Below are 24881 nucleotides of genomic sequence, written 5' to 3' on the forward strand. Positions count from 1 at the left end.
CCAAGTCTCCTTCTTGGAGAGTATCCCAAGTTTAAAGGAAAAATGAAAGGTGACTCTTCACTCTGGGCTCTGAATAACAACAAAAAGACCTCATGGCTTCCCGACCCAGATGAACTTTGTTCAGATTGGCTCCATCACTTAGTACCTATGTTATCTTTCACAAGACTTCCTGTGCTTTTGAATCTCCTTTCTCTTGGCAACAAGAGAAAGAATCTCCTTTCTCTTGTCACCTATCTCATGTAAGTTACAGTGTGATGATTCATGAGCTGATAGTGAGCAGAACCATACCAGGTCTGCTAACTGCAGCTAGTACTCTGACAGCAAGCGTTATTCTGATCTCGAGAGATGTCCTATTTGAAACAAAATAATCATGGTTGTGGTCCTGTTGTAGCTACTGACTCACTCAACATTAGTTGGTGGCTTTTGTTGGAATTGCTGGGATGCATTAGGTTCACCAATTTTGCAAATGGTGAACTTCTTTTGAAGTCTTTTGAAATAACTGGTTATAGATGATGCTTTAACGAGGCTATGGAGAGTATATGGGACACATTCAACCAAGAGAGGGTAGGGCCAGAGAGAGTGCTTTATGGAACGAGAACATACTTCATATGAAAAGAACACTCATTTGATTCCCAGCATTGCTTGGCCTCTAGCACTGCTGAGTGTGCCCCCCGCCCCCAAATTAAAGCAAGTAGGCAATTCTCAGAGCACAGTGTTGCCCCCAGATTTAGATCATAGTCATCTGATATCTCCTCGTGTTGCCACTGGGTTCCTCATCATTTGTATCTTACAGTCTGGCGAAGCCTGTGATTTCTTTGCCAGAACAGTTTTACAAATGCATAAAATAAAAATACATAGGTTTTCCAAGAAAAGCAGTTAGATTGAAATACACGTATCAAAATATTAAAATGTAAATCGGTGATATATTTATGCATACACGTCTTCGTGGCACACACAAAAAAAAATCTTCACATTCTAGCTATTTATATATGTTCCAACTCTTTGTCCAAAAACCACTATCATTTCAAAGTGTTGATAAATTCGAATGCTAATCAAAGGAAACTAGCTGTCTGATTCTGGCTGGCGACCAGATCGAGTGATTGCTCCGACCACTCTTGCTTTCCGGCCTTCGTTCATAATGTTAAAGAAGTGCTGAACTTCATTTAGAAGTTAGTGAACAAGGAAATGTGATTACCTCCTCCCCCCTCCCCCTCCCCAGGTTCCCCAGCACCTTGATTGGAAGCTGGGAAAGATGCCCAAGGAAGAGCTCCTATAGGAACTCGAGGAAGAAACTATCGGAAGGCTTCTTTCTCCCACCAAGCCCCCCAACTAAAAGAACATTTAATACTAAAAAAAAAAAAATTGTCCTCTCAGTTTTCAGTCCTAACTGGATTAAAAGAAGGAATGATTTTCCTTTTTTTATGGTAGATTAAGAAGCAGGAATCCAGAATGTCCTTAAGAGCAATAGTCACGGAAAGTTTACCTCGATTTGAGCGGAAAGTGTTCAGGATGTGAAGTTGGAGCTGTTGAATTTAAGCCCCGAATCTGCTACTTACCACCTTGAAATAGTCAAAACCACCAGAAGCTCCCGAAGACATTTTTGGGTACTTACTATGCTGGATAATTTTTCAGGTCTTTGCGAGTCAGGCAGTTTCGTGCTAAGCACTTTTGCCCACATTATGTCATGGAACCCATGAAACAACTCAGCGGCTTTTGAAGTATTTTTGTTTGCCAGAAGATGCTAACTCATTGATAATGATGGCCATTTGAATGATTTTTTTTTTCCCAATGCATTAGTAGAGGATAGCTGAGTTGCTATCCCTCCGAAGGAAAACCTAAAATAGTGTGAAAGAAGAATAGGAGTTAGCCGGCCAGGCTAGTTCAGAAGAAGCACCCGAGGTACTCAGCAACCAGTGCTGGGGTGAATTGCCCTTTTTTTAAATGATCATCACTGAAGAGCTAACCAATGCATCTAGAAGGCAGAGTGGACAGGACAACGAGGAAGAAGACAAAAGGCATAGGGCAGAACAGCATTTAAAAATTTTTCCTAAAGTTGCTGCACAGCACATAACTTGAGAGCAAAACCAAGTCCCCATGTCTCCACCTCATTACTCAGGCACTGGGCAGTAGGTTCTCACTGCGGGCAGCCATGTGCCTAATGCAGTGGGAAGGAGAAAACAAACTCGGTGATGAACAATTCTCTGCCACTCAAGGCCAGAGGTGCAGCCAGCAATCAAAACCCACATTTGTCTGTGACATCTGTGCCCTGCTCTTAATCACCTTAACCATGACTGATCACATGTCCCTATCTTTAAGATGGCGTTTAGTATACTTGTAAAACCGTAGGTCAGAGGTCACTAGGGTCAGAGGGGAAATGCTCAGGGGTTACTTCTGGCTTTGCACTCAGGAATTACTCCTGGCAGTGCTTGAGGGACCATATGGGATGCTGGGAATCAAACCTGGGTCAGCCACGTGCAAGGCAAACACCCTACCTGCTCTACTATCCCTCTAGCCCCTAAGGAATATTTTCTACTCAGTGCTGTCGGTGTACTATTTTGGTGTTTTGGATTTTTTTTTTCTTTCTTTTTTTTTTTTTTTTTTTTTTTTTTTTTGTCTTTGAGCTTTCTAAGTTTTGAGCCGTATGTGTTTGTGATTCCATTGCAGGCTCGGCTGCCTGTGAAGTGGATGGCACCCGAAAGCATTTTCAACTGTGTGTACACGTTTGAAAGTGATGTCTGGTCCTATGGGATTTTTCTGTGGGAGCTGTTCTCTTTAGGTAAGATGATCCCTGCCATACGCACCTTGATGCTACTTAAAGCAGAGGCTTCAGGTTAATCAGTGTCCTGCTTGCTTCCGATGAACATTGATTTGCAAACTTTCTGTGCCTCAGGGAGCAGCCCCTACCCAGGAATGCCTGTGGATTCTAAGTTCTACAAGATGATCAAGGAAGGTTTCCGAATGCTGAGCCCCGAGCATGCACCTGCTGAAATGTAAGGGCCCGAATCATTTCCCATCCCAGGATGTTTCCCCTTTTTCTTCTTTTTTTTTTTTTTTTTTAAGCCAGAAACCCAGATGTTGAGGGTTTCTGAAATGTCATTTGGTTCCTTTTTTATGACGAATACCCACGTTCCCAGCCGCCCTCCCCCTTCAGATAGTAGTTCTGTCTCCTATTTTCATAGTCTACCTCACCCAAAACAAAACTTTGGGCAGCATTTCCTAAACCAGTGTTTGATTATATGCACACACCATTAGCGAGGTCCACAGGGTCCTGGGAGGAGTCCTGAGCTCTGGTGGCCATTGAGGAGCAGGGCTCTGAGTCATGGCCATCCACGGGCCGCCTCTTGTAGGTACGACATAATGAAGACTTGCTGGGATGCCGACCCCCTCAAGAGGCCCACCTTCAAGCAGATCGTTCAGCTCATTGAGAAGCAGATTTCGGACAGCACCAACCACGTGAGTGCAGCCTTCCTTCTCTTGCTTTGGGGTAGCTCTTTCCTCTCAAGTTCTGGACTTGTTTTGGGGCGATGGTGGAGGGGGAAGGGGCCCTAACCCAGTGGTGCGAAAGGGATCATGTGATACATATGGTGCCAGGGATTGAACCCAGGACTTCTGCATGCAGAACATGGTTTCCAGTCTGCTGAGCCACCTCCCTGTCCTATCTGTAGCGCTGAGAGTCAAGACTCAGCACCTGGCTCCTCTTGTCCAAGGCTTTGGGTAGAAAGGAGGAACCGTGGCAGGGCCCCCCCCTCACCCTCCCCATCCTAAACCAAAGTATGTGGGGGATGAGGGTGTGGCACTCGGAAGCCTGGAAATAGGCTTGATAAGCATTTGCTTGATTTCCTCCCCAGCCCCAAATGCTGGTCATGGGGTCACTGTATCATCTCTCGTGTGTCAGATTATGTAGCCTTTGGAGGGTGGGCTAATGTGCACAAGAGAAAACGCCAATATAGAAGAAACTGCTTGTTGTCCACAGTAACGTTGGCCTCCCGCTCCGAGCACAACCAGAAATGGTGGAGCGTCAGCCCACAAGTCAGAGAAAGAAGGACTTGTTTGAAGTGGAGAGATCCCATGATTTGGGGAGCAGATTGGAGCATTCCAAATTCAGATCCATTCTTCTCTCTCCTGCCTTTAAGGAATTAGTGATCCTTACTCTGACTTAGATTTTAGCTTTTAATTGCTTTTCTTTTGAATTGTGTGCTGAGAGTGATCTTTTCTAAGTGCATATACTGCTGACAGGGGTCAGGTGACACTCTGTGGGCATCAGGCGCTAGGCCTGCCTTAGGAGTGACCCTTGGAGGTGCCCTAGGGGCCACATGTAGTTCTGGGGATTGAGCTGAGGTCAGCAAGATGCAGGACACTTCACCATTTTTTCATATAGCTACAATCAAAATGAAGATACGACTTTACATCATAAAAATCTCACTTAATCATAAATGTATACATTAAGCAGCACTTCCTGACTAAGTGCTTGATTCTTGGCAGAACACTAAAAGGATCATTGATTCTTGAGCAAAGGACACTAATCCAGTTTGTGGTTGGCTAGAGTTGTAGAGAAACTGATAAACCTTCAGAGGTTTCCAAACTAAATGGGACTACCATCTTTTTTTTTAGAAGAAAAAAAATCAGTATCCTCACCCCTTTGGGACATGTGTCTTCTTTCAAAACACAAACAGAAAATGCCCCTTCACTGTGTCAGAGGTTACAGCTCCCCACTTAGATTTCCCTAGGACACCCACCCACTCAGGGGCAGGGTGGCACTGCCCCCTTGGGGGAAATAATGGGTTAACTACAGTTTGCTCCTAGATACGTGGCATAAGGAAAGCAGTTCATGAGATATAGCATCACTTTCTCTGCCTTCAGATCCTGGGCAAAATGGGGGTATCAAGCAAAAGTTGTCTGTTCTTGGGCCAATGATTGGGGTTAGGGCACTGAAGCCCTTTTAAACCTTCGCTCCAGAAGAGTCTTGGCCAAGTTGTCTGAGCTTCCACCACCACACACTACCCCATGGTCACCAGACGCATTGACTGTGAACTTGTTTTCCTCAGATCTACTCCAACCTGTCGAGCTGCACGCCCAACCCCGAGAGGGCAGTGGTGGACCATTCGGTGCGGATCAATTCCGTGGGCAGCAGCGCCTCTTCCACCCAGCCTCTGCTTGTGCACGAAGACGTGTGAAAGGAGCGAGCACCGGGGGGCCAGGGGGCATCTCTGCACACCAGGAAGTGCCCCGAGCCCCTTCTTTTGCATTCTGTAATGATTGTTATGTTTTCCTTCAACTTGCATCCTGCTCCCAGGTAGTGGACACCCATGGTCCTCAGTCTTAGACAAGCACCTTTGAGTGACCTTTTTTATTTCCACTTCTTCTGTGTTTTGTCAGCAGTGGCCCTCTTGTTGCAAGAGCCGAACTGCCCACATTCCCGCCAGCCAAGTAGCCCTGCTGAAGGCACCAGTAGATGACTTGGAGAAAGGGAGAGGGCAGGGGTGGTCCGTACCCCAAGTCCTTGCCAAGCCTTCTCCAATTTCTATTTGGAAAAAAAAAATGGTTGCTAGTCCGTTTGACTCACTGATGGGAGTTGCCTCCCGCCTCCGTAGCCATTCCTAGTATTAGGATGATGCCGAGAGACGAGATGCTGAAATGTGCGCCCTAGATGAGGGGACATGGCACATTGTTAGAACCACGGGCATACGTCTGGTAACTCTTTGGGCTTAAGGAATCTAGTGTTTCGTGGTGGGAAGGAGACACAGGCCATGGGGAAACGCTCCCTGAGCAAGAGTCAAGTGTTGCTGCTATGCCGGGGCCTTTGTACTACTGACCTGGTTGCTAAATAGAGTTCGCTGTTTCAGAGCCGCCTTGGAGAGATGATCTCCCTGGCCAGCCTTTGTATATATATATACTCGTCTCTTATGTTACGCGTGTTCCTACATTGGAGAGGGGCTGGACGAAACCCTCAAGGTATAGTGTCTGGCTCCTGCTGTGGCTTAAGTCAGCTATACATTAGAAGAAATTCAGAGTGGGCCAAGTTGGAAGGAAACAGTTCATGCTTTTTTTTTCCTCCCCTCCTTTAAGGGAAAAATATAACTGCCAAGCACAATGTTTAAAAAAAAAAACAAAAACACAAAAATAAAACCAAAAAAAACAACTCCTTTTGTAGCCAATTAACTTGTTCTGTCGATGACCCAGAACGAGCCTACCAGCTTCCGAACAGTGTCACGTGCAGTGGATTGACGCTCCTTGAAATGTTTTTGGTTTTTGCTGCATGACTCTGGCAAGACTGAGGAAGCTGTGGCATGTTGTCCTCGGTCAGATTCTTCTGGAGTAGGAAATATGAGTTAGATTTTTGCTACCTTTGCAGACGACGTGTCCTGGACACCAGGCCAGTATCTATAGCTGTGTGTGCGTGTGTGTCTGTGTGTGTGTGTGCACATGCTCACACATGCATGTGTGGATGCTTGCAAATCACTACTGGGTGGGAGCTTGCTCTTGCCCTGAGCCAATGAGGGTATTTTAGTGCCCAATAACTAGCTTGGCCTATTTTATTATTATTATTATTTTTTAATCCATACTGCTTTCAACTCTCTTCCCTCACTGTCTAGGAAGCAAACCAGAAAATCACCCAGAGTGTAGAGGAAGCAGAGTGATTATGTACCTGTTTATCTGCAGCTAGGCTCTCTGCTGTTCCCACTCGACATACTGTACCTGTTTATCAATGCTACTCTCCCAACTGAAACATACTGAACCGTTACCTTTTAAGCTGTAGTCTGGGTTTTAGAATTTATCTCCTCCTTCTCCTTTTTTTGGGGTTACTTTCCAACTCTAAGGGATCCATGATGTGTCCACATGGTTTGTGTGTTACCTTACAAGGTTCAGTCTGTGGTTCTCATGGTTCCCCCCGCTTTGGTCACTTAGGTTACATGTAGACAATTGGCCACCCCTCCAGAAGTCACTTTTGCACTGGAGTTCTATGCTCTCGCACCTTCCAAAGGTAACAGGTTTTGGGTTTTGTTGTCACATAAGAGATTGTCACTGTTTGCCATACTTTGTCTAAAAAAAATTCCTTTGCGTTTCTATTGACTTTGATGATAGTAAGAAAAGTGGTTGTTAATTGTAGACGTCTTAGGTACTTCAGGGGCACTCCACTGAGAGTTTTGTCTTGGATATTCTTGAAAGTTTATATTTTTATAATTTTTTTTTACATCAGGTGTTCCTTTGCAGTGGCTTAATGTTTGAAATTCTTTTGTCTTTTTTTTTGTAAATATTGAAATGTAGCAATAATGTCTTTTGAATATTCCCAAGCCCATGGGTCCTTGAAAATATTTTTTATATATACGGTAAGTTTATGTGTAAATATATGTAAGCGGTGCAAGTTTAAAGGATGTTAGTGTTCCATGTTTGTTTGGTTTTTTTCCAGATATGTTGTTCAGTTGTTGACAGTTATGGAGAATTCTAATAAAAATGTAAATATATAAATCAAATGGAGTTTTGATTATTTCAGGCTTACTGAAATTAAAATTTCACAGTGTTAAACGGCAATGACCCAGCCAAGAAAGTTTGTCCTTATGTAAGACAGACAAAAGACTTTCAAGATCACTAGAATTCTCACACTTGAAGGTTCAACAGACATTTATTGAGAATACGATAGGTGCTGTATTTTGTCAGTTTATTCCTCATCTCCATTTAAGTTGAAAACTGAGTGTAGAAAACCATATTGAGAATTCTAGACCTCCCTATGATTACTCCTAGATTCATTCAGGGGAAGTGACTATTTTCATGAACAAAGTAGTTACCCAAAGCAGCAATTTCTTGGACTTCAATCTTGTATAACTGGCCTGTTTCTTCCTAAGAGAGAGTGTATAAAAATGTGGGGCTCCGCACCAAGCTGTTTTCACTCCGGGCACCCCAGAGGGATGGGTGAGAACCCTCCCCACCCCAAGGGACACAGCCCTGGCAGCCGACTTCCACTACCCAATCGCCGCCAGGCTCCAGATCTCTTTCTGACTGTGCCTCTCTCTGCTTCTCGGCCACACGACACATTATAAGACACTTCCTACCCATTTTCCTTAATTACCACACCATATTTAATGGAGTTCAGACATACGTCTTGGAGAGCCCAGCAAGCTACTGAGAATATCCCACCCGAAAGGGCAGAACCTGGCAAGCTACCTGTGGTGTATTTGATATGCCAAAAACAGTAACAATAGGTCTCATTCCCCTGACCCTGAGAGAGCCTCCAATCGGGAAAGATGAGTAAGGAGAGGCTGCTAAAATCTCAGGGCTTACACCTAGTAGAGAATGTTGGGAGGACCCACTCGGGTTGAAAGCTGCGTACCAAAAGTAGACTATAGACCGAACCTGATGGCCACTCAATACCTCTGTTGCAAACTACAACACCCAACAGGAGAGAGAACAAAAGGGAATGCCCTGCCGCAGAGGCAGGGTGGGGTGGTGGGAGGGATACTGGGAACATTGGTGGAGGAGAATGGGCACTGGTGGAGGGATGTAAACGAAATGCAAACATGAAAGTTCATAAGTTTGTAACTACCTCACGGTGATTCACTAATAAAAATTAAAAAAAAAAATTCAGGGCTGGGAGGAATAGAGACGTTATTGGTGCCCACTTGAGTAAATCTACAAACAATGGGATGACAGTGATACAGTGATAAAAATGTACGCGGACACTGAAGTAGTTCTCTAGGTGGCCCGGGGCACCCTGAGGTGGGATTTGAAGAGATGCTTTCGTGAGATGTTCAGGCCCCACCCCAGACTCCTGTCCTCACTCGCTCAGGGACAGAGGTAGGTGCTGCCCCGCTCCCGGAAGAAGGGTGCTGGTGCCTGTGTGCTGGGACTGCCAGTTGCCAGGGCAGCGCTGGCGGTCATGCGGCACAGTCCAGACCCGTGGAATTGAGGAACCACAGGGAGCCAGGGAATTTTGTGAAGAGTGTTAGGCCCACAGAACACTGTCGGTTTTGATTTCCTTTATTATCATGGCATTTGCAGGCACCGTGGTAACCTCTGAAAGAAGAGGGAAGGGATAAAAGAACTGGGCCCTAGAATGAAGAGTTTTTTGGGGGGTTTTGGGTCATACCTGGCTGTGCTCGGAGATTGCTCCTGGCCATGCTCAGAATCATTTAGGGTCCCGGGATGGAATGTGGGTCTGCTGCATACAAGGCAAGTGTCCTACCCTCTCTTTCTCCAGTACCAAGAAGAGTCCTTTTATGAGCAGGTGGGACCCACGTGGCCAGGAAAGCACGCCTCAGCAATGGGGGAGAAACCCACCTTTCAGTCAGGTGATTACCTTATTATAAACACTGATAATTAAAAGACCGAATTCTTTTATTTTATTTTATTTATTTATTTATTTATTTATTTATTTATTGCTTTTTGGGTCACACCCGACGATGCTCAGGGGTTACTCCTGGCTCTGCACTCAGAAATCACCCCTGGCGGTGCTTGGGGGACCATATGGGATGCTGGGAATCGAACCCGGGTCGGCCGCGTGCAAGGCAAACGCCCTACCCGCTGTTCTATTGCTCCAGCCCCAAAAGACCAAATTCTTTTTGAAGGTTTTCAGTGCCATTTTGCTTTTACATGAGTGTGAGACCTTGAGTTCGATGCACTCTGTGGGGCCGATGGTTTTTTATAGAAATATAGCTATTTCCCTCAGAGGCAATGGCAATTACAAGGTAGTATCAGGTGCTTGTGTTCAGGCTTAAGTAGGGTTGGAATTCTGGTGCAGCTCTGTCCCTACTATTTACAGCTGTGTGAGTGGAGGCTGATTAGCTCTTGAAACCTGTCTCTTTAATAGCAGTATCTACGTCAATGTACTAATAGAGGCCGTCCACTTTGATTATTCACCTAATAAAGGAATCGTGCTCAATTTGGTCATGACTAAACAGGATCATCAGCAAGGAAAAAGGTTCTTCCCGTACCTCACAACCCCACCATTGCCCCAGATAAAAACGTGCATTGTGTTCTTTATTTAATGCAAACACCATATTGCTAGTTCGTACTGAAACGTTGCTATAAAAGATTTTTCAGTGCTGTAGGGGCTGCACTGAGGAGTTTTCAGGGGGGGCGGGGCTGTCCTGGCTCTGTGCTCAGAAGTAACCCCTGGTGGTGCTCGGGACCTTATGCGATGCCAGGAATTGAACCAGAGACAACTGAAGCACTTGCATGCAAGGCAGGTCCCTGCCTCCTGTACCATCTCTCCAGCCACTCTCCGAGGCAGGAATGTAGCCTGTTCTTCATTCCAACCTGTTTTCTCTCTCATAACTATGAAGACCTATGAAGATTCAGTTCCTCTTTCTGCTTCCAATTCAGACTTCCTCCTTCCTATTCTCTCCCAGCCAGTGCCCACCTTTCAGGAACAGGGAAAGAATTTCCGTTGCAAGTTGCCTTTGAGGTTCCTTCACACCTTGTTTTTATTTACCATTCTGAGAAACTATTTTGCCTTGTACCGTAATTATTGATTGTGGTCATATCTCCTCCCTCTCCTTCCCATACCCAGACTTGAACTCACTGGTGTAAAGTAACCTCTCTCTGCTGGTGGGGGACTCACTGGTTTTACTGGCTATTGTTGACTTACTAGGCTGATAACAAAACACCCTCTTAAAGGTTAAAATTCCAGAGTCTGGTCCTTCCTAGTAGTCAGCTTCTCTTTGACATGCTTCACCCCAGGCCCCTCCAGATCTACTCTGTTTCATGTGAGTCCTGGGAAATTGCTACCAATTTCCAGTGGCATCTCTTCCCTCTGTAGAAAGGTGGTCTGGTTGGAATTGCAGACTAGTAATTTCCTAATGTAAGTATGAAACATTCTCTTGTTGTGTAATGTCCCATGCTATTATACTGAGGGCCTATAGATAATAAATACTTGTTTATCTGAAATTCTACTTGGTATCTTCTGTTTGTTCGTAATTCTAATAACCCTGGTGTGGGTTTTAGGCCTGAAGTTAAGGGATTGCACCTCATTAATCACTGAGTATTCAAGATTCAGCACTGGAAGAGATGTAGAATTACAGTGGGTATAAAAAATCAAAGTGGGATTTATTTTAGTGAAACACTCTGGGTGGCAAATCTGCATTTTTGCTATCTCCATTTCTGTACCTTCATTCTTGAAAAATATTTTTATTGGATATAGAGCTTAAGGGCAGCTCCAAGAATTCCAAAAATTTGAATGGAGTGATACAATTGGAGTTAAATTTTTAACTGGATGGTGACTTTGGGATCCCCAGACTGCTCAGCCTGGTGCAGGGTCAGGAAGCATCTTTGCAACTTGTTGATCTCTTTCGAGACTCACAGACATTACTGCCAAGGCTTCCAGAAGTACAGGGAGGTGGGGGTAGGTAGCCTGTCCCCATCGCCATAAACTCTGGATATTTCAGTCAGAAAACCTGAATAACTGAGTGTTCAACAGATCAGTTTCTGGATGAGGCTCTTCCCAAGCACTGGAGTCCACCTGTGAGCATGTCTTAGCTCTTTTTCAATGGCCTTTGCCTGTCCAGCTCCTGAACTCCAGCACATCTTAGAGCCTCTCACTTCTTCATCCTATCCCTTCATCCTATTATCTTTCTATGCTATTTTCAAAGGAATTTATATCCTTCCTACTGCCTGAATTCCCCCTTCAGAGCCTGTCTGTAGAGAAAGATTTTTAACATATTTATTGAGGTAAAAATGACATGCTTTTTCAATGTAATTCAATTTAGTGTAATTCAATGGTTGTATATGTATAACATCGTGCAGCCCCTCCCTATCCCAAATATTTCCCTCCTGTTTGTTTGAAGTTATAGGTATTCAAGTGAGTAGAATGAGTTAATTTTCAGTTTTTCCTGCTTTGTAAGGTGCCATGCATTTAACTCTTCCTTAGCATATACACTCATTAGCTCACTGTCTCTGCAATGTTATAGATAATATAGTCATAAATATTTGATAAGTTGCCTTGTTTGAACAGCCATCAGTAAATATGGTGTTGATGGTCATAGTTACCATTTATGTACCATGTTCCTGGATCTGTATGAGACTTTTTGTTTGTTTTGTGGGTTTTTTTGTTTTCTTCTTTGTTTGGCAGTGCCAGCAATCATACCTAAGGAGTCATATCCACGATAAGTGCTTTACCACTGAGTTACAATCCTAGTCCTTATATTGGATACTTTATACATACTATGTTATTCAAACCTCACAATAACACCAAGATGCCCATTGATGGATGAATGGACAATGAACTTAAGACATGTGCACACATGATGGAATAATACTCAACTATAAAAATTAGTTGCCATTTGCACAACAAAAATAAAGATTGAAGGCATTATCCTAAGTGCATATAAGACAGACGAAGGTCAGTATCGTATTATTTTACTGCTGCCTAAGGCCGCTCGCCTTACACGCGGCCAACCCAACTTCTATTCCTCTGCCTCTCTGGAGAGCAAGCTACCGAAAGTATCTCGTCCGCAGCGGCAGAACCTGGCAAGATACCCATGGCATATTCAACATGCCAAAAACAGTAACAAGTCTCACAATGGAGACGTTACTGGTGCCCGCTCGAGCATATCGATGAGCAACGGGATGACAGTGACAGTGGAATGTAAAAAATAAATTGAGCAAAGCAAAATGACAGCAAATTCTTAGATATACAGTGCACGTTGGAGGACCTCGTGGGGAAGAGGAGCAGGGGCGGAGGGCAGTGTATGAAACAAGTAGAAGGGGCCCATTGTATGGTGGAAAATGAAAACTAGACTTGGGGTGGTGATCACAATGTGTGTATATAGAAGTCAAAATACGGGGATTATAAGGTTTTGTTTGCGCTAATGCTATACTTATTTTTTTAAGTCTTACTTAAAGAAAGATTTGCTGGAGGCATTCTTGATCTCCTTTTATTTATTTATTTATTTATTTATTGCTCTTTGGGTCATACCTGGCGATGCACAGGGGCTACTCCTGGCTTTGCACTCAGGAATCACCCCTGGCGGTGCTCAGGGGACCATATGGGATGCTGGGAATCGAACCCGGGTTGGCCGCGTGCAAGGCAAACGCCCTACCTGCTGTGCTATTGCTCCAGCCCGCTCTTGATCTCCTTTTAAATATGCACACGCCGCCCTGAGAGCACGCCGCTGGAGCTCATGCTGGTGAACAGTGAAGTTAAGCTGCGCACGCTCGTTCGTTTGACTCCTGAATCTATGGTTTTCTTTTTACTGATTTTGGTTTTGGGGCCACACTGACTGGGGCTCCTGGACACCACCTGGCTCTGTGTTCAGCGGCTGCTGCTCCTGGCGGGGCTCAGGGAAGAATGCCATGCCTGCTTCCAACTCAGTTCTGCCAGCGAAGTCTGCTGAGCTCCAGCTGAATGTATGATCTGCAACAGCAGCTTTACCAGTGAAGTTGGTCTAGGAATAAAGCCCCTCTTGTTCTGTTCAGGTTCGGAATATTTCATCCATGTTATGTTGCCTTCCAAGAGCACAATCCACTTTTCTCATTATTAACTCCTATAAATGCTGGTGAAAATGGTCGTTGAAGTCAACATTCATCAAGGCTCCCAAATTACCTGATTTTACAGGCTCATGACCTGCTCACCTACCCCCCTCACCACGGAAACTTCCCCATATTCTAAAAGAACATTTTCCCCTTTGAGTTTCAAAGAATACCTACTGTGAGTCTCATAAGAAAACAAAAGAATGACGTTGTTCAGGAAATTGGGGTCTGAGATGGAGAGAAGGCATATCAAGAATGTCAGATGAGTCTCTGTGTGTGGGGGGGTGGGGAGTGGGGTGCTTTTCTTTGCCTCCACACTTGTTATTTTTGGTTATAAATTAACAACTGCTACCCATGTGTCTCCACGGTCTTGCCGGTTCCACTTGTGTGGGGTAAATGGAGCTTTTGTGATGTGGGTTCTTAGATGCAGGGTTTAGCCTCACAAGGACTGGGTCCTAGGGGTAAATGCTCCTCACAGAAATAAATGCTTTCAAATGTTTCATCCTTGCCTGACTTTGAAGTGTGCGTGCATTTTCAAGTACAGTAGCAGGGCCAGCGTACATTTCATGAAATTGACCTTTTTCTTTGTGGTCTGTGGCTTACCAGCCGCTCTTGATCTATAGCAAATGAGGACAGGCAAGAGGACATTTTCATGGTGACTGGTCACAGGAAGTGAATGGCGGGAAACATTCCGTGAATATATAATGGGCTACTGGGTTCTACTGGGCATGAACACCAAACCTCCCTTTCTTAGTTTTACCTGTAATCAGGAAACGTTTTATTCTTGGGGGTATCTGGTATGGAAAACCAGAAAACTGACTCTCCAGATAGTCCAACTGATGTCATACTCTGATTCAGAAAGAATATTTGTTGTGTGATTCAACTAGAACTTTGTGGAGTAGTTGAGAAGAACAGAAGTCACAAAGAGGTTCAATGAAAACAAATGCTGTAGTTAATTAGTATGTCTGTCTGGACATGGGTCTGGGCGATAACAGCATGTGCTGACCCATATAGCTCTTGTTCTTTTTAATCACTCATCCACTCAATATCTATGTGAAATGGTGCTTAATTTATATATGAGCAAAGTGAACCATGGAGAGCTCAAATGACTTAATCAAGACACGTAACTAGTAAAATAGGCTGCTTAACTAAGATTTGAATCCAGGAGTCTAGCTCCAGAGTCTGCTTCTGAGCCTCTGTGTCAGACTCCCTCTCCTGATGTAGGATCCCATTTCAATCAAGATGATGGACTAGCTGGGGTAGCATGGCTCAGTGCTGGCTTCTCCTTTTTTTTCCTGACCTTGGATATAAGTCCGGGCTTTTCCACCGAATGGTACTTAGTACAAGTAGCATCATTGCCTTCTTTCCTCCCAGAATGACAAGAACTTAGATTCTTGACCTTGCAAGATAAGTCTTTTTCAAACAGAGAAAGAACACATCCTCAGAATGAACAGGCACTCAAAGCGTATGAGGATAGAGGTTCAATGAACACAATTTTACCTTGAGATTCCCATCTTGTATAAACCACTGCAGCTCAGAGGCAAAAGTCTCATCCTACTTCTTGGTTCGAGGTGACCGCCATCTCTCATTGGTGGAAGATTGCCTGTTCTGGGCACTTTGGCTCAGTCCCCGGCCTCTTCCAGCCAGGCTCCCCTTTTGAGTCAACAGAAAACTGTGGAGGGAAGGACACTTTTCCTGGTCTGAGTTTTCCAGACTTCTCCCACACTGTGACTATTTTCAGATTTCTTTTTGATTTGCATGTAAAGTACCATAAATTGTCAAAGGTACATTGGTTGAGGGTTTTACATTGAGGGTTTCCATCACTTTGCAGATTCAGACATGAGGTAACTGCATATCAAAATTATAAATGGTAACACTATTATGAACATGGGATCTAAACTATAATAATTTAAAATTTTATGGTGGGAGAGATTGGGGCCATATGAAGCTGTACTCAGGGTTTACTCCTGGATCTGTGCTCAGGAATTGCTCTTGGCTGTTTTGTGCTTGTGATACCATATGCAGTGCTGGGAATTAAATATGGGTCAGCTACATACCTGACAAACACCTTAATCCCTGTACTATCTCACCAACCCTTGTGACTTACTTCTTTAACTTCTGCTGTTCCATGATTATCACTGTTGAACACCACAAAGAAATTGAACACAATTTTCTCATACTATCAACATTAAAAATATAACAAATTCAGCTAAGAAATTGTCATATTAGTTACTGGAAGTCTAAGGCTTTATAATTTGACCTACTTGTCACAAAGGTGAGGAAGTCATGCATTTGTTTGCTGGTTTGGCTTTACAACTAAGGGGGAAGTAAACACAATGGATTTTTGGTCAGTTTATTAAATACAGATGCTTCATAGGAGAGAAGGGCCTAGCACTGTGCCTCTGAGGAAGATGCACTGGGCTCAAGAGGTTAATGAAGTCACAAGTCTGATATTACCCTTTAGTGTGTCAAAAGGGGCTGTGAAAATAGAAGGAATATTAGTGTGCCTGGATTGATTTTTATTCAGTATACTTTAAAGTAAGATTATTCTTTTCTTGGATGTCTCAAGGAAATTGGAAGAAAAGGAGTTATTTTCCAATCACATACTTGCTTTAACAGTTCAGTTGCTTATGATTTAAATAAAGCCAAACCACACCAGGGTTGCATTAGATATTCACTGTTCAGATAACAATAGGTTATCACTTTCTCTTTGAACTGCTTTCCAGTGATTGCAACTCCCTACCTCCAAGAATGTCAATCCTTATCCCTCTTTGGGCTGATTAGTAAAGCATTAGCTTGCTCTTAACCGACAATGAGAATAGCTGCACTCCAGGTACTTGTCAGGCTGTATAACCTCCAGCTCCCTGGCATTCAGAATCCATCAAAAGCCTGGTTGATGGAAACAATACTTGTGCGCAACTGTCTAAAGAATAATCAGTTCATTCCCCTCTACTTTGAAATTCAAGTTTTATCCATGATCCCAAGAAAACTGTGTGCATAGGGTAGGTTATATTGTACCATAGGCCAGAAATGATTTCCCTGAATTATACTTTGGGATATTTGCATTCCTTACAATCAGAGAAATTATAAAAACAAAAATGTAAGTCATTGTGGTAAATATCTGGTGTTTAATATTGAGAATAGCTGAATTTTAATCCCACTTCTGGCACCTATTAGTTATGAGACTTCAGGAAAGTTACATAATTTCTCCAACCCTCATTGCCTCTTCTAGTAATAGAAGTTAAACATTGATTCTCAGTTCGCAGACTTCATAGAACTGAATAAGACAACCCTTGCTAAGTATGTGTTTTAAGCTCTAGTGACAGTTGAGCAGTTATTACTTTAACCTGCATGCTCCCAGCCCCTCTGTGAATCATAAAGACCAATTCAGCCCACTGACAGAGAGGTTATCCTCTAGTTTGTCCACCTTATTATTTTTTTTTTTTTTGCTTTTTGGGTCACACCTGGAGATGCACAGGAGTCACTCCTGGCTCTGTAATCAGGAATTACCCCTGGTAGTGCTCAGGGGACCATATGAGATGCTGGGAATCGAACCCGGGTCGGCTGCATGCAAAGCAAATGCCCTACCCACTGTGCTATCACTCCAGCCCTGTTTGTCCACCTTCTTGGGCTCATACCATCCTGTGTGTGTGCTTTTCAGTGTCAATGTGTTGTCAAACTTGGTTATGCCAGTAGGTTTTTTTTTTTTATCTTAATGTATTTTAATACTTACATAGTTCTAATATATAATGGGTTATTTCAATAAAGAATGTTTGAAAACATTTGAAAAGGCTTCATAAAAGTGGATCACTCTATCACTGTTACTGTCATCCTGTGGCTCATTGATTTGCTCCAGCGGGCACCAGTACCGTCTCCATTGTGCAACTTCTTGTCACTGTTTTTGGCATACCGAATATGCCATGGGTAGCTTGCCAGGCTCTACCATGCGGGCAAGATACTCTGGGTAGCTTGCTGGGCTCTCCGAGAAGGGCAGAGGAATCAAACCAGGGCCGAGTGCAAGACAAACGTCCTACTCGCTGTGCTATCACTCCAGCCTATAAAAGTGGATAGTCAATAAAAATCACTGTCAGAGTGTATGTGAAGATAACAATAACTTTAAAAAATGAGAGGCTAGAGAGACAGTACAGCACAGGTAAGGCATTTGCCTTGCACACAGCAGTCCCAGGTTCTATCCCCTGCACCCCAGATGGTTCTCCAAACTCAACCAGTGGTGATCCCTGAGTGCAGAACCAGGAGTAATCCTGAGCGCTGCCAAGCCTGAGCACCCCCAGAAAAGGATAGTTTTTAAAAACCTAAAATAATATGCATTCAAATGTTTAACAAATTGTCTAATTTCTCATCCTAAATAAACTGAAACTCCTAATCCTGGGTGATAAATATTGTGACTTATATGAAAGAAAAATGACATCCAACTCAAGGCAGAGGACTCAGAATCAAAGAAACCTGATAAGTTTTGACCCAAGTTGGTCAAATTGTGAGTGTCATTGCCATACACTGAAACATTAGAAAATAAATATGTATTTATGGCCTTAATTTAGATTAAGTGGATACAGAATTCCTATGTCATACTGTTTTTAATAAATCGCTTATTTTAACTGGCATTTTCTATTTGTTTTAAAACAAAGGGATCTGAGTTACTTCACTCAAGTCACTCTTCTATTATCAAGAATAGCATTTTTAAGACCCATGAGAGAAATAGCTTTCTGGCCTCCAGACATTGTTTTTCCTTGAAAAGGGGATATTTTGGCTTCATGTTTTTTTTTTTTTAATATTTTTTCTTTTTTTGGTCACACGCAGCAGTGCTTAGGGGTTACTCCTGGCTCTGCACTCAGGAATCACTCCTTGTGGTGCTCAGGGGACATATGAAATGCTGGGGATTGAACCCAGGTTGGTTGTGTGCAAGGCAAATGTCCTACCCACTATACCATCGCTCCGGCCCCGCTTGATGGGTTTTATGAATCAAGTAATGAATTTTATAATGGGAAGTTTGTGCTCTTCTCTTAGCCAGGACCCTTATCACCTCCTCTTTTCAGCTTATGTATTTTTAAATATTTTCTCTATTTCATGTAAGTTCATGTATCAAAGATATAGATGCAAAACCAGAACTTTCTATTTCAAGCACATTAGGATTTATTGCAGAGGGTTGATTTTGTGGATAGATAGCATGGTTTGAAGAGTAGGAAAGGTCAGCTCTAGTCCTCTCCTTCTTGGGAAATATCACTGAACTGACCTGCCAAAGGAGTCATTGCCCCTGGCCCAACCAGGAAATGAAAATCAGTGCAGCAATGGATTTGTTGTCTTCAAAAGTTCACTCAAAGCTACAACACAGGAATCAGAAAATGACCGAGGCTATTACCACTGAAAATGCCATTCACTCCCATGGAGAGACAGGCTAGACAAGGGAACACCATTGCAGACCACGTGTCCCCAGGTCAAACTTCTGAAACAGGAGGGGTTGAAGACTTCACCTTGCTTCCACTTCCTTCATTCTTTACAAGCACCTCTAACAGGTGGAGTGGAATATGATCCACAGTCCAACCCCTAGTTCAGAAATCTTTCATCGAGTGCTATAAATCAAACTTGAAGGGCCATGAGTACTAAGTTACAGTTCAGTAAGGAATTACTTTTATGAGTCATCATTTATTCTGGTATAAGATTGGGGAGAACTAATTACAATGTATACTCCCATCCTTTTCATTCCTTAAAACAAATTATTAAGCTTTCCTATTATATCCTTCTGGGCAGTAGCCGGGCTGTCACACCCAGAAACTGCCCCTGGCGCTATGTAATCCAATCAATGGCCAACATCCAGAGACCATAAAACCAAGCTCCCAGAAGTGCATCTAATAGCCTAGTTCTTCCTCTTGGAGAACCTGACAAGCTACCAAGAGTCTATTGCCCACACGGGAGAGCCTGGCAAGCTCCCCGGAGCGTATTCATATCCCAAATACAGTAAAAGATATATACATACATACCTCTCGGAAAGCCCGGCAAACTACCAAGAGTATCCTGCCTGCACAGCAGAGCCTGGCAAGCTACCCGTGGTGTATTCAATATGCCAAAAACAGTAACAATAGGTCTCATTCCCCTGACCCTAAAAAAGCCTCCAATCATTGGGAAAGATGCATAAGGAGAGGCTGCTAAAATCTCAGGGCTGAGTGTAATAGAGACGTTACTGGTGCCAGCTCGAGTAAATCGACGAACAACAGAATGACAGTGATACAGTGATTATACCCTCTTATCCAATGTAACTTTCCATACTGAGAAATCTTGGTCCGATCTGTCCTTCAGTAAAAGAGAAGCCTTGAAGTAGTCTTCCATCTCTAACTGGCTATGGGACCCTAAATCACTCTGAGACCAACTTTTAAAAATTTATGATATGAAAACAATAATACCTACTCTATTACTATACACTAACTGCCCCAACCCTTATTGAAAAGATTATAGTACACTTCACTTTATCAAATTATAAAGCTCTTAACATTAAAAAAAAATTTTTATTAGTGAATCACCATGAGGTACAGTTACAGGCTTACAAACTTTCTTGCTTGCATTTCAATCATTCAATGATTGAGTGCTCATCCCTCCACCAGTGCCCATTTTCCACCACCACCAATGGTCCCAGCATCCCTCCCACCACCCCCACCCCATTCTCCCCTTGCCCCAACCTGCCTCTGTGGCATGACATTCCCTTTTGCTCTCTCCTTTTGGGAAGATCTCAACATTTTGGCTTTAAAAGAGTTGTTACTGGGGCTGGATCGATAGCACAGGGGGTGGGCGTTTGCCTTGCACGCGGCCGACCCAGGTTCTAATCACAGCATCCCATATGGTCCCCTGAGCACCGCCAGGAGTAATTCCTGAGTGAAGAGCCAGGAGTAACCCCTGTGCATCGCCGGGTGTGACCCAAAAACCAAAATAAAATAAAATAAAATAAATAAAAGAGTTGTTACTATTTTTTGCAGTATATCTGGCTGTGTTCAGGGCTCACTTCTGTCTCTGCACCCAAGGATCAAACCTGTGTCAACTATGTGCAAGACAATTGCCCTACCCACTGTATTACCTCTCCAGCTCCTCTCTCTCTCTCTCTCTCTCTCTCTCTCTCTCTCTCTCTCTCTCTCTTTCTCTCTTTGACCTTTGGTTTTTGGGCCACACCCAGTGATGCTCAGGGCTTACTCCTGGCTCTGCACTCAGGAATTAATTACTCCTGGCGGGCGCACAGGGAACCATATGGGATGCCAGGACTTGAACCTGACTCAGCCACATGCAAGGCTATCCACTTACTACTTCTCTAGCCTCTACATTTATTTAGGTCTATCTGTTCTTCACCCCATGCTACCAAAGTGGCAAGAGATTTCATGTTCTTTCAAGACACACAAAATAAGCAAATATGGGTTCAGGGAGAACGTACAGGAGTTAGAGCACATTCCTTGCTTGTGATCAACCCTGGTTCGATGCGTGGCATCTCATGATTTTACAGCACCTCTGGACGTGGTCCAGGAGGCCCCCAAGCACCATTAGGGTGGTACAAGAAAGCCTGATGACTGCTGAACCCAAGCTTCACTGGCATCCCCCTGCTCCTGCATTGCATTGCTTGCCCAGTTGGCTGAGAATCTCTGAGAAGGCCCCTGGGTCTTCTGAACATCACGTGGGAGACCCTAAAAACAAAAAAGCAAATATGTGAGTCGATGAATGTGTTCATTGACTCTCTTGTGGGAATATTTGCAGAGCATAGAGTCCTGGTTGAAGGTCATGGATAAGTTCTTGGGAATTTCTACTTCAAGCACAAGAGCAGGTTCATGAATAACGTACCCTGCAGTGTTGGGTGGGTTGTTCTTCTCTCATAACTTTATAACAACATGATGTTGATTGGATTCACATTACTCAAGGGCCAGCTGTATCAATGTGCCAGATATGCCAAGTCTTCATGTAAGAACCCCTTAAATATAACATGATTTATTTGTTAGGCATAGCCCTTGAAAACTGGAAAAAAAATTGTATAAAAATGCCTTTTCTCTCGAAGCCTGACATTTCATCCATTTCCACACCACTTGGGGGAATTTAGCCTTGGTTTTGGCTGAGAGACTGGATATCCCAGGTCCCAGATGCCTATTTCTTGGAGGGTCTCTCTCCAGAGAGGAGAGGGTGGTGGTAGTCTTGGTTCCAAGATATACCCCAAATCTCATGCCCTGTGAGTTCCAAAGAGCCTCCCCTGAGTGTCGCCTACAGCCTGCCTGACTAGCTTCCTCACGCTGCTATGTGCAAACTGAGCATCACGCTTTCCATGGACCAAGACTTGAGTACAAGAAGACAACAAAAAGGCAATTTCTGCCAGTCACACAAATTCACTGTGCAACACATTATACTGCCACTTCTGAAAAAGACTCCCCCACCCCACACCTCGTCAAATGTCATCTAAGCACACGGAACATAACTCAGGAATGCACAATTTGTCTAACCGGGCAGGGGAAGGCAGTCCTACTTAGTATTTCAGCTATAGGCTTCCAGAATTCCTTGAAAACAGCACCACTTTCATTGTTGTTTCTAGGGGCCTGAAATGCATGATGAAAGGAAGAGCAGATCATGCTGGAGCTGTTCTTCAGATCCCTCTGATCCTGCTCTCCCACTCAGCAGTGAGGAAACCTCATGCAGGTCCTTTTAACCTTTGTCAGGGTTGTCTCCATTGAGAAGTGAAAGAGTCAAACTCTTGCAGTGGTTTTCAAAAGACTCAATGAGCGTGAGGCTGAAGTGGGTGGGACATGGCATCCCAACCCTCCCTTTAACTGGAGCTGCCTGACATTTATCTGGTCTTTGTAACTGGCGAGAAGAGTTCTGTTACTCAGAGCAAGAAAATTTTTGAAAAATCACCTGGCAGGGTTGATTTTCTCTAGGGTCTGTGAGTGCAGCTGATTCTGTGAGAGCAGGCAATGATGTTTCCCTGGCTTGCTGTTCTAATGAGACCCTCTTCTGGTCATGTGCTAATGCTAGCAGTATCTAGGCATTGAGTCGGGACCCAAAGATGCTCCTTTGGGTCAGGACCCAAAGATGGAGCCCCCGTGGGATATGCATGACTCCTTGAGTAGCAGGAGCTGATACAATGCCTCCCAACCTACCTTTGACAATCAAATGTTCTCCTACCCTCTGTTTCTCCCCCAGTCTTGCTTTGAGTCCCACAAGCTTGAGGAGATGGATCAGTGTACAGACAAGCAATATGGTTCCTCCTCTTTCGGCTGCCTCAACTGTGGCATTTTGTACATACACTAAGTGAAGCCTACAGTTCTAGAATCTAGGGCACTCTCTTCAAAGGAACAGCAGGTAGTATTAATTAATCAATCAATCATTTAATCCCTAGGCTTCCATCCCCCAAACTGTTTTCTGAGTACCTCCTCACTAAGAGGCACAGGACTGGGTGCCAAGTACGCAGTGAGGAAGGTGGCGTAGACAGTGCCTTCCAGAAATGCATGGGCTCCAGGGGGGACAGATGGCATATGTATCATTTATTACTGTGGGATCAAGAGTATATGCAATGCCTCAAAGCACAAAGAACAGAATAGTTACCTTGGCCTGGGGAGTTGGAAGAAACTTAATGGGATATAATAGTTACTCAATAAATATTGATCAAATCAAGTAGATATTTGGGAAGATGGACTCCAGAGCTCAGTTCTTTGGCATCAAATGCCAACTTTATCTCTTAATCAGATACTTGGTTTTATTCCAGTGATTTCACATCTCTGTGTCTCACTATTAGCCCCACTTAAGGTAAATTTCAGGCCAGAGCAATAGTACAGAGGATAAAGCAATATGCCTTGTACATGGACTACTTGGGTTTGATCCCAGGAATGGCATATGGTCTCCTAAGAACCACCAGCAGTTTCCTCTGAGCATTGTGCTGGGAATAAGCACAGAGCACAGCTGGGTATGGCCCAAAGACAAAACAAATAATAACAAAAACGAAACCAGGAAAAATAGGTCTCAGAGTACTGACCTCACCTCATAGGGTAGTTTAGAGGATTACATAATACAGGCAAGGCCCTGAAACCAGTGCCTGGAATATGGCCAACACACCAGGCGTGGAACAGGAGTTTGCAGAATAGAGAAAGGTGAGCAAGGTAAGTGAGTGGGATTTGAAAGCAAAACACAGAAGTTGCTTTCAGGAACTCACTGAACAAGGGAACATGTTCATACTAAAACTCAAAGCAAACCAGAGTAGTGAGCACAGTACATTTATCTTCCCTCCCCTTGGTCTCAGCATCCCTCTTCCTCTCATTTCCTTTTCCCTTCCTCAGCCTTTTGGTCCTGCATCTAACTGTTTCCTTTCTGCTCCAGCCTCTCCTTTCCCCAGACTTCCCTTCTGCCCCACCACTGCCCCCTCAACTCCCAATCAACTTAGTCCTAGAAAGATTTCTGCCACACCTGCAAAAACAGCCCTCCTGTCTCTGCACCCTCATCCTTTCCTGAGCAAAAGCCCAGCACAGGAGCAGGATTCTGACAGATCAGAACAATGACATCAATCTTTTATTTTTTAAATTGTTGCTTCTTGGGGTAAAGAACCAGTGGGTATCCATCGCTGCCAACCCAGCCAGAGCTCATCTGCTGACATTTGCAGCTTGGGGTGATTGCGGCTTTTGGCCTTTTCACTCTTCGCTGTCAGGCCCTCTCCTGTTTTCAGGGTTTGAGTAATGGACATGGACAGAGCCACCCCGCTGACACCCTGAGGGGGAGAAAGCCTGTTTCCTCGTAAGGCAAAATTGGTGCATTGACTACACTTGGAAATGGATGCACAGGCATGAGGCGGGAGCCCACGAGGGAGGGCAGATGGTTCAGGAAAGCCTGGGCCGGCTTCTCCACTCCTTCCTTTTTCTCCATCCTGCACATAATTCCTACTCATCAGTGTTTTACCAGAGAGCACGGAGAGTTCTGGGGAAGTGGTGTCGAGAAGACACAGAAGAGTTTTCCTCACCTGGGCTAACTTCTATAGGGAGAGGAAGACCATACATGAGTTACAGCATGAAGGAAGAGTGAGTGACAGTACGGCAGTTAAGGCAATGCCCTGCATGCTGCCATCCCCAGTTAGATCACTGGTGCCACATAGTACCCTGAGTATTTCTAGAACTGGCCCTGGACGCTTCCCTGAGCTCTGCCAGGGTGGTCTGGGTAATCCCTGGCACCACAGGCCCGGAGCAGAACTGCATCCTGCTGCCCTGATTGGGTAAAGAAAATAAAGTAAATATTGGTTTATGGTGGATGAGGAGCTGCTTTAAATCTGGAGTCAGGGGCCAGAAAGATAATACAATGGCTTAGGTGCTTGCTTGCAAGCTCCCAACCAACCGGGGTTTCATCCCTGGCACCAAACATCTTCCAAACCCTGCCAGGAGTGATCCTTAAGCATAATGCTAGGAGTC

General features: G+C 44.1%; 1 protein-coding gene across 4 annotated transcripts in view; it reads left to right on the plus strand.

Moving 5' to 3' along the window:
- The window catches only part of KIT (KIT proto-oncogene, receptor tyrosine kinase), a 97535-nt gene extending 90069 nt beyond the window's left edge, over positions 1-7466 (plus strand). For all 4 annotated transcript variants that reach the window (XM_004607981.2, XM_004607980.2, XM_055140144.1 and 1 more), the window contains exons 18-21: positions 2665-2776; positions 2891-2990; positions 3348-3453; positions 5046-7466. In XM_004607981.2, the coding sequence (XP_004608038.2) occupies positions 2665-2776; positions 2891-2990; positions 3348-3453; positions 5046-5174 (447 nt within the window). In that variant the 3' untranslated portion in view covers positions 5175-7466. The remainder of the gene's footprint in view (positions 1-2664; positions 2777-2890; positions 2991-3347; positions 3454-5045) is intronic.
- Positions 7467-24881: the final 17415 nt, after the last annotated feature.

This window comes from Sorex araneus, chromosome 5 (assembly GCF_027595985.1).
Source record: "Sorex araneus isolate mSorAra2 chromosome 5, mSorAra2.pri, whole genome shotgun sequence".
Classification (NCBI taxonomy): domain Eukaryota; kingdom Metazoa; phylum Chordata; class Mammalia; order Eulipotyphla; family Soricidae; genus Sorex; species Sorex araneus.